Source organism: Ziziphus jujuba, chromosome 5 (assembly GCF_031755915.1).
Source record: "Ziziphus jujuba cultivar Dongzao chromosome 5, ASM3175591v1".
NCBI classification, from domain to species: domain Eukaryota; kingdom Viridiplantae; phylum Streptophyta; class Magnoliopsida; order Rosales; family Rhamnaceae; genus Ziziphus; species Ziziphus jujuba.
The window spans coordinates 18,743,689-18,754,631 of NC_083383.1; the positions used below are offsets into that span (position 1 = coordinate 18,743,689).

General features: G+C 30.9%; 1 protein-coding gene across 1 annotated transcript; it reads right to left on the reverse strand.

The window, feature by feature from the left end:
* Nucleotides 1-3,381: 3,381 nt before the first annotated feature.
* Nucleotides 3,382-4,570, reverse strand: LOC107411599 (uncharacterized). Its single transcript, XM_060817293.1, has 4 exons — nucleotides 4,226-4,570; nucleotides 4,056-4,137; nucleotides 3,713-3,833; nucleotides 3,382-3,553 (listed from the first exon to the last, which is right to left on the reverse strand). Exons 1-4 carry the CDS (start codon nucleotides 4,568-4,570, stop codon nucleotides 3,382-3,384), a joined length of 720 nt encoding a protein of 239 aa, XP_060673276.1.
* Nucleotides 4,571-10,943: the final 6,373 nt, after the last annotated feature.

A 10,943-nucleotide genomic window follows, 5' to 3' on the forward strand; every position in this document is an offset into this window, starting at 1 on the left:
TAGAAGTTATATGTATTATTTGTGGCATTCAAGATCGTTAATCAATTCATCTTGGGATTAAATAAACCATTATGTTATTCAAGAATTGAGGTATGCATTCTCAATATTGATCATAGAAGGTAGGATATAGGTTGCACGGACATGTATGAAGGATACACAAACAAGTTTATACTAATAAGGTATGGAATTTCCATATAAACATAATTACAGGTGTAATCATGACCTATAAATGTTACTGTTCTCTTTTTCTACTAAAGATGGTTTGTTCCAGCATGCTGAATACCGTACATTTGAGAAATATAGGTTACCTATACAGATTGAATATTCTCATTCTCAAATTCTTGATAAGGATTAAGTATTGGGTATGTAGCAAAAATAAAAGGTATGTTAACGTATGTAGATAGCATGCATGTTATATGCTAACTTTTATGTAGTTTAAAGCTTATCTTTTATGCATGTTATATGCTAATTTTTGTGTAGTTTAGATCATTTTGCAAATTTCTTCATCTATGTTTCTTTTTTAGCTAGTTGTTTGGGTTTGTAGTACATAGTTCATTTGCTCTCTGCAAGTTTCTTGACCCTGACTTTACCAAAAGCACATGTTTTGTATGTTCTTGCAAAAAGTTCACTCTTCAGGCTCTGCTTTCTCTTTTTTCCTCTCTCTTCACACTAATTTGTGCACAATTACTTGTTGGACTTGATTTTATTAAAAGATTTACAGCAAATCCTATTTATTTGGTACCATATTTTCTTTCTAACTAACTAAAGTAATTTTTTTGGAAGGGAATTAGAGTAAATTTAGTAGTTATTACACATAAGAGAGAAGAAAGGGCTCTCAGCTCTACTGTGGAGGTCGTCCAAGATATTTGGTACTATTTGGTACTCTGTAAACTCTTCAAGTTTGGCTAAAAAACAGAGAAGTTTGAATTTGATTGGGTAATAACCACTACCCAGCTTCCTTTATTAATTAAGATACATCTTTACCCCTTTACAAATAGATCAAGAAGTAGTGCAGGTTCGGATCGGACAGGATAGGTTCGGATCGGACAGGATATAGTAGTGCAGTCCTATGTTTGGTATAGATCCAGACTGAACGATGGACTAGCTGTTCCATGTTTGGTGCAGGATTATACTGGATTGGACTATTTTAAAATTTTTTAATTTTTTTAAAAGACAAATTATAAAATTCTATTTATAATTACAATAAAAAATAATGTACCTAATTAATATTGGAAATTGATATAAAGTTTATTTACATATTTCATTTACCATTTTTATTACATCCACAAACTATATTAATTTGTAATTTTAAAATTAAATGAAAATTAAATTATAACATAATATTTTATAAATAAAAATTAATGAGAAATAAAGTTAAGTAATGAAATTTTGTAATTGTAATTTTGTTTTTACATTGTAATTAAATTGTAATTTTTTTTACACCCACAAATTATGTTAATATATGGTTTTCAAAACAAATTAAAATGATATTATTATATGTTAAATCATATGTACAAATAAATAAAGTTAACATCATATTTAATTAAAAACTTGTTGATAAGTACGATTTCACATACTTGTCTCCATACAAATGTATATATTTGATTTTACACCAATAATCTACTTATATGCCAAATAAGTAAATACACCCATTGATAGTAATCCAAACAAACAGCCGATTATAAAACCATTACGCCACTCATTATTCAAGTTGGCACGTGTATGTGCGGTGATATGTTGTATTCGATTTGCCTCATTTAGATTCCTCATCATTCGTTCTACATACTCAGCATATGCTATTTCAGCTTCTTCAATTGTATTATAGGCTTGATATAAATTATCCTTAAATCCTTGCACCTGTTGATGACATTCAGGCCAAGAATTATATATTCCTGGTTGTCTACCTTCAAACACAACATAAACTCTTCTCCTTGCCATTTAATGTTCCTGCATATTATAATAAATTATAACATAATATGATAAGATAATAATAAAATTAGACAAAATAACAATTAACTAAATCAATCAGGTGCATATTAATACACTAAAACATAACACATGCTTCATATAAGTGTCTTTACATACATAATTAAATACTAACATCCATTACCATACCACATGTCCATAAACGACCATACAACATATGTCCATAAAGTTCACATCCAAGTGTTCATAGTTATTATCCCCTCATACATAGTCTTAAATATATGATACACAGCAACACCTAGTAATTTAAAAATTTTCTACCAAATTCAATCTTGCCCGTATCCGTTCTAATAATCTTAAAAACCTCAACGTTCGATGGATCCAATCTCATTGCCTTAGAGATTTCGAGATTGTCATCAACAGAGAAGCCTAACCTGTCTAGCTCCATAGCTAAGTATTGTGGATAATTGGCTTCTGATTTATCTAACTTTGCAGCCAATTTATCAAACAATTTCTCTGCTACATTGCCAAACCCGCTCACAATGTCATCATCCTTCATTCCAGATTTTCTCTTACCTCTTGATTTGGGTCGGGTAGACGGTTCACTATGGATTTCATTCACAGACATTGGAGAACATACATCATTAAATTGTTCATTTCCACTCTCCAAATTCAAATCATTGACCATATCAATTGGAGTTTGTGCTCCATGTCCTGTTGCCCAATCCTTTCCAGAAATACTAGCAAGCCTCTCATATAGCGGAAACGGTTTACTTCTCCATGCCTTTGCACTTGGGTTACTCTAAAATAAAAAAACAAACTTTTAATTGTAAACAATAGAAAAACATAACTTCATATATCAAGTGAAAAAATTCAATGAAAACTGATGTCCAAAGTTTCAAAACCTGCACATAGGCTTTCCAAACTTCGTCACTATCAACGTCCACACATTTAAGAGAGTCATTCCATCCGAAGCCACTTTTGTTTAGCATATCATATATTATACCGTATTGTTTCTTCCACTTTTTCAGCTTTGACTCAATGTGTGGATTTGCTCGCAAGCCCGAATTAGGACATATCTCAACCAATCGCCTCTCAATCATAGTAATTGTGCCAGGCTTGAATGATCTGGTGTCACACCGCTGCCCACTAGCTACAACCTCATCTAAAATAAGCAGCAAAGCATCTTCCTCCCCTTTGCTCCATGTACGTCTAGATTCAATCCCTCGGATATCGTGACTGCTACCTCCAATTTCCATTTCTATTAAAATACAAATTTTTATGATTTCAACAATACAATAACAGCAAGCAAATAACAGCCAGAAAATAAGGAAAAAACATTCACATATGACAACAATGGCATATAATATAAATTGGTTTTCATACAAATGATCCAAGATGTTTAACAAACAGTATAAAATAAAACATCTACAAAAGCATTAAAACATGCGACCACTAATGTCCATGACATCTCCTCTCAGCAAACATTTGCTTAGCTATATCATCTCTCCAGTTAGTCCATTGGTCCGAGGAAGAAATCGATCCTATAATGTCATCGTCAGTATTAACGGCAACATCTTCACTCCTATCAAACTCAACTTCCCCAGGATCAATTATCATTTCTCTTCTAATAAGATTATGTATAAGGCAACATGCGGTAATGATCTTGATTTGTGTTGCAATAGGATAGAAAGATGGACTTCTTAAAATTGCCCACCGCTTTTTAAGAACCCCAAAGCATCTTTCTATGACATTCCTAGCAGATGCATGCTTCATGTTGAAATACTCTTCGTGATTTATGGGTGCACAGCCATCTCTCCACTCAGAAAGATGATATCTTGTTCCTCTATATGGTGCAAGAAATCCTTCACCATTAGTATAACCAACATCCACTAAGTAATAACAACCTAAAAAACAAAAACATATCTCCTATTAGTGTATGCAATGTTGGTTACTACAATTTAAATTTTGATAATTAGCCTTACCGGTTGGTACTCTTAACCCATTTGGCCTACTTAATGCATCACGGAGTACTCTTGAATCTGAAGCGGAACCTTCCCAACCAGGTAATACAAATATAAATTCCATATTTGGATTACATACACCTAAAACATTTGTGGCTATCTCACCCTTTCTTGTACGATATCTTGGCTTATCGATTTCTGGTACATTCACCTTAATGTAAGTTCCATCTAAAGCTCCCAAACAATTCTACGCCATTAACAAAGTTACTAACATCAGATAATGTTCCAACTAATTGAACTATAATATTAATAACGAAGCTATTCCACAAACGTACCTTAAATACTTTCCATCTATCATCCAAACAATTATCTGATATAGGTTTTGGAGGGCTCAACAGAATCTTATGTAAGCGCAGTACTCCATGCAACACAGAATTGAAATATCGACTTATTGTCTCTCCCAATCTAAAAAGTCTAGTGATAATTGTACGGTTCTTGGTATGGTGAGCAATTATGTGCAGAAATATACACACTTGCTCTTGCAATGTAACAATGCCATCACTTTTAACATATCCATCATCGTCTAATAACTGACATAAAGTATCAAATGTTCTCCTATCCATCCTAAGCTGACTAATACAATTAACATCATTGTCTAGCAGACTATTTAGAAAAGACATACGCAATTCTGCATTCCTAGGTAATTGATTTCTATAACCTCTAACATTTCACCCTATATATGCCCAGTACATATACATAAGCAAAAGTAACATAAAAGCCGTACAAAAAGACTCTAATTGTGAATCATTTGGAAGTAAAAGGAATGCAGCGACTTTTCTTCGATCCATATGTACTACAAAAAAATAAAAAAATAAAATAAAAAACAAAAAAATGTTTCAAGAAAAATAAATAAATAAATAGCATATTAAATTTGATAAACATAAACTACTTTGGACTAAACAACGCAAATCAATTCCAATATACATCTAGTTGTATGAACCAATGCAAATCAATTCCTTCCGTTTGCCATAAGATGAGTATGACTAATCAAAATTTAATTCCACTTGTCATATATCAACTATGTAGCAAACCAGGATTTTCATTTACCATTTTTCAAGTATGAGCAATCATATTCCTAATCACATGTGTCGTTTAACAAGCTGACTAATCCAATAAATCATGTTCGTTTCAAGCATTTTTCAACTTACAAAGCATTTCTCATTCCATTTGTCATCAACCAAAGCACATACCGTGTTTAAGAAATTGTAACTTAATATATTTTATCTCTAAAACACTAAAACAAATGTAGGGTTAACACACATATTTTATAACTAAGATATCACATGTAATAATGCTCCAAAATTGATCCAATATGTTTTTGAAATTCACATGTAATAATGCTCCAAAATTCAAAATAAGATATCCTATTTTTGAAATTCAAATGGTCACACATATTTTAAGCAAATTTTTTTTTTTTAAAGATATATCGGCGAGATCCCACGACAACAACACAGAGAGGAGAGACAGATGACACTTACTTGGGTTCTTTGCAGTTTGGGGTTTTGCTTGCAAATGGAAGCCCTTTCTCCAGATCGACTATAGTAGATGGCCTATACGAAGAAATGTCATAATACAGGAAGAAGTAGAGAAGAAAACAGATAGAGATGCAGAGAAGAAAACAGATATAGAGATGTAGATAGAGATACTCACCAACCGAGCTGTGATTTTTCCTTTGATCTTCCACGCGAGGCAACGATAAGCGAGAGAACAAGGGCTTTTTTGAGTTTGGGACAAAAATGACCTAGGGGGAGAGACGGGTCAGCTGTGTCCTGATCATTTGGGATTAATTTACTGTTTCGGTTACATCTGTCCCGAGCTCAAAATGATCAACCAAACAGCAGACTGGGACTGTGTCCCATCCAATCCTGGCCAATCCAACAAACCAAACACACCCTTTGGTACTCTGTAAACTCTTCAAGTTTGGCTAAAAAACAGAGAAGTTTGAATTTGATTGGGTAATAACCACTACCCAGCTTCCTTTATTAATTAAGATACATCTTTACCCCTTTACAAATAGATCAAGAAGTATACAAAATAGCATTGTCTATATACGGATCAAGAAAAAAGGTTGTTTAATTAGCTATGTATTAAAAAAAGTTTAATTGCCAATATTTTTGGGATCTTGCATAACCTGCACTATTGTCTGCTGTTGTCAAGTGAGTTTTGTATCTAGGCTGATCTTGAAGTGGTGAAATGGGCTCGTTATTCAATTCTTTGTAGAATTCTTATTGGATTTTAACCTTAGATTTCAAGTTGCTCTATTAAGGGATGAAGTTGATGCTCTTTTAAGTCTTCTTGAGTAGATATATATATATATAGCACTTGATCAATATTGCAGCATTATCTTGGAGTAAGCTGATTTTCTATGATAATTGGATTATTATTGTCAATGTTGTATTGGTATTGAGCAGTGTGATCCTTCTCTAAATATGCATCCAAATATAAAACAGAAGTAAGCATTTATATATTATTTCCAATTGCTTCTGTGAGCATGAAGTTGCCTAGATAGAGCAGAAATTCCATTATAAATGACTATATAACATGTATGGCAAAAAATAATATATTTTTCATCTCTATTATTAACAACTTCAAGTTCAATCACAAACAATTTATTACTTAATTTGTGCATTTCTTGTCACATATTCAATTTCATATCCAAAAAAGATAGATTGTTTTGAAATAAAATTAACCAATGTAAATATATTTTCATAATTAAACAAATATATAAAAACTTGTGATTGATTGTTTGTATTTGATTTTCATTTCCTCCTCCTTTTTTTTTTTTTTTGGCCGAAGAAAATATATTTATAAAACATATGAATTTGATGAAGAATGACCAAAGAAAACATATTTATAATTCTAGTCTTAAATACCAATAAACTATTGTTATCTTTAGTTAATATGAATACCATTAATTCTAGTTACAAATTAACAACAGTTGGAAGTTTGATGCTTGATACCATTAGCAAAAGTACAACAAATAACCATTATAAAAATCATGTAATCAACTAAAATAGGATACATATTTCTGTAAAATATCCAATGAAAGTAATGAGAGAAAAGTTTTCTCTAACTCATCAATAAAGTCTTCACATTAACATAATCCTTATAATTAATTAAAATCTCATAATAAAATTTTCGTGATCCTAAATTCTTAATAAACCATAAAACACAAATTTATAAACATATTTATAATTCTACTTATAAATTTCATAATTGTTATTATTATAAGTAAAAATATTTCAATGGAATTTCTTTGGCCACATACTAAAATGTCTGATGATTTTATTATATTGTAGTGGCTATGTGTTCTATTTTTTCTTAAATTTTTTGTCTATGCATTTTTAGATGTTGAATAATGATGCCTTACATTATATAGCACCTCAATTTAATGTGCTTTTTATTTCTTTATTCTTTTTTTTTCTTTTTAATGTAGTAAATATGGATTGAAAGAAAAGTTGCTGCATTCTTCTTGCTTCCAAATGATTTAGAATTAGAATTGTTTTTGTACATATTTTATGCTGATTTTGCTTATTTACATGTATGTGGCATATATAAGGCGAAATGATAGAAGTGTTAAGAACCGAATAACAAGGAGTACATAATTGCGTATGTCTTTCCTAAATAGTTTGTTAGACAATGATATTAATTGTATTAGTCAACTAAGGATGGATATGAGAATATTTGGTATTTTATGTCAGTTATTACACGAGGATGAATATGTCAAAAGAGATGGTATTATTACATTGGAAGAGCAAGCGTGTATATTTCTGCACATAATTGCTCATCATGCAAAGAACCACACAATTATCACTAGATTCTATAGATCAGGGGAGCCGGTAAGTAGATACTTCAATTTAGTGTTAAATGGAGTATTACGCTTACATAGGGTTTTGTTGAGACATCCAAAACCTGTGTCAAATAATTGTTCGGATAATAAATGGAAAGCATTTAAGTATGTTTGTGGAATAGTTTTGTTACCAACATTATAGTTCAATTATTTGTAACATTATCTGATGTTAGTAACTTTGTTTATGACGTAGAATTATTTGGGAGCATTAGACGGAACTTGTATTAAATTGAATGTACATGAAATCGATAAGCCAAGATATTAAACAAGGAAGGATGAGACAACCACAAATGTTTTAGATGTATGTAATCTGAATATGGTATTTATATTTGTCTTAACTGGTTGGGAAGGTTGCGCTTCAGACTCAAGAGTACTCCGAGATGCATTAAGTAGTCCAAATGGGTTAAAAGTACCAACCGGTAAGACTAATTCTCAAGTTTTGCGTTGTAGTAGCCAACATTGCATGAACTAATAAAAGCATTTTTTTCTTTTTTAGGTTGTTATTACTTAGTGGATGCTGGTTACACTAATGGTGAAAGATTTCTTGTACCATAAAGAGGAATAAGATATCACTTTTCTAAGTGGAAAGATGGTTATGCACCTATAAACCATGAAGAGTGTTTCAACATAAAGCATGCATCTGCTAAAAATGTCATACAAAGATGCTTTGGGGTCTTAAAAAGCGATGGGCAATTTTAGAATGTCCATCTTTCTATCCTATTTCAACACAAATGAAGATCATTACCACATGTCATCTTATACATAATCTTATTAGAAGAGAAATGGCATTTGATCCTGGGGAAGTTGAGTTTGATAGGAGTAAAGATGTTAATGTTAATAGAGAGGATGACATTACAGGATCAATATCTTCCTCGGATTAATGGACTACCTAGAGAGATGAGTTAGCTAAGCAACTGTTTGATGGCTGGAGAGGTCGTGGTGGTCAATAGTGTTTAATGGTTCTCTGTTTAATTATGTTGTAACTGCTTTATTTTATACTGTTTGTTAAACCTTTTGGATAATTTGTATGAAAACCAATTAAATTATGTGTAATATCTGACTTTCCTATTATTTTTTGTTTGCTTGCTGTTATGGTATCATTGAAATGAAAAAAAATTTCATTTCAATAGCAATGGAAGCTGAAGGTAGCAGTAACGATATCAAGGGGGGTGAATATAGACGTACATAGAGTAAGAGTGAGGAAGATGCTTTGCTATTTATTTTAGATGAGGTTGTAGCTAGTGGGCAACGTTGTGACACAAAATCATTCAAACTTGGCACAATTAATATGATTGAGAGGCGATTCTCAAATATGTGTCCAAACTCAGGATTGCGAGCAAATCCACACATCGAATCAAAGATGAAAAAGTGGAAGAATCAATACAATATAATCTACGATATACTGAACAAAAGTGGATTTGGATAGAATGACTCTCTTAAATGTGTGGAGGTTGATAGTGACGAAGTTTGGAAAGCATATGTGCAGGTTTTCAAACTTTGCACATCTACTTTTATTGAATTTTTTTACTTGATATCTCGTAATATATGAAGTTATGATTTTTTTTCTTTTTTTACACTTAAGTATTGGTTGTTTTTTTATTTTAGAGTAATCAAAATGCCAAAGGTTGGAGAGGTAAACCTTTTCTGGTGTATGAGAGGCTTACTAATATATTTAGGAAGGATCAAGCAACAGGACATAGAGCACAAACTCTAATTGATATGGTTAATGATATCAATATGGAAGCTGCAAATGAACAATTTAATAATGTGTGTTCTCCAATGTCTATGAATCAATCACATAATAAACCATCAAGAGGTAAGAGGAAATCCAAATTTAAGGATGATGACATTGCAATTAGGTTTGGCAATGTAGCAGAGAAATTGTTTGATAAATTGGCTGAAAACTTACAAACATCTGAGGTCAATAATCCATAATACTTAGCTATGGAGCTTAAAAGGTTAGGATTCTTTATTGCTGACAATCTCAAAATTTCTAAGGCAATGAGATCAGATCCATTGAACATAGAGGTTTTTAAGATTATTGAAACGGATGTGGAGACGATTGAATGCTAATGGATTTTTACATAACTAAATTAGGCTTGTTGTGGATTCTATATTTATGTCTATGTATGAGGGGATGACATTTATGTACGATTGAATTTGAAACTTATGGACATATGTTGTATGGTAGTAGATGTTGGTTTCTAATTATGCATGTAAAGACAATTTTATGATTATGTGTTATGTTTTAGTATATTCACATGCACTTGATTGATTTAGTTAATTGTTATTTTGTTTAATTATATTACTATATTATATTATCATTTTATTATTATATGCAGAAATATTGAATGGCAAAGAGAAAAGCTTATGGTGTGTTTAAAGGTAGACAACCAGGGATATATAATTCTTGACCTGAATGTCATCAACAAGTGCAAGGATTTAGAAATAATTTATATCAAGCCTATAATACAACTGAAGAAACTGAAATTGCATACGTTGAGTATGTAGAACAAATGACAAGGAATCGTAATGAGGCATATCCAATACAAAATACCACCGCAAATATACGTGCTCACTTAAGCAATGAGTGGCGTAATGGTTTTATATTAGCTTGTTTATTTGGATTACTATTAATGGGTGCATTTACTTATTTGTTATATAAGAAGATTATCCTTGTAAAATCCAGTATATATGTATACATATATATATATATGTATGCAATACTTATTAAAAGTAAAACTACATGTGAAATCTATATATATATATGTATGAAGTGGAGATAGATATTCTGGTGTAATCAACAAGTTCTTAATTAAATATAATGTTATCTTTTTCTTTTTTATTTGTAGTTATTTGTTATTTATGATGTACCACATTATAATTTTATTTTAATTGGTTTTGAAAACAACATATTAACGTAATTTATGGACGTAAAAAAACATATGATTGTCTTATACATATCATTAAATCATTTTTTTAATTAATTGTTATTTATGAAATATTATGCTATAATTTAATTTTAATTTATTTCTAAAATTATATATTAATATAATTTGTGGGTCAAAGAAACAAATTAAGATTTTGTATGTAAATATAAATATATAAATTTACAACTTCAATTAAATATAATATTTTATATT

What these genes read in the sequence shown, in the direction of transcription:
- LOC107411599 (XM_060817293.1), bottom strand. Translation starts at nt 4,570, where the DNA reads ATGTCTTTTCTAAATAGTCTGCTAGACAATGATGTTAATTGTATTAGT. An exon ending in ATAGATGGAAAGTATTTAAG is followed by an intron (nt 4,138 to 4,225) that starts GTACGTTTGTGG and finishes TTAATGGCGTAG; the next exon opens with AATTGTTTGGGAGCTTTAGA. An exon ending in AAGATATCGTACAAGAAAGG is followed by an intron (nt 3,834 to 4,055) that starts GTGAGATAGCCA and finishes TTTGTTTTTTAG; the next exon opens with GTTGTTATTACTTAGTGGAT.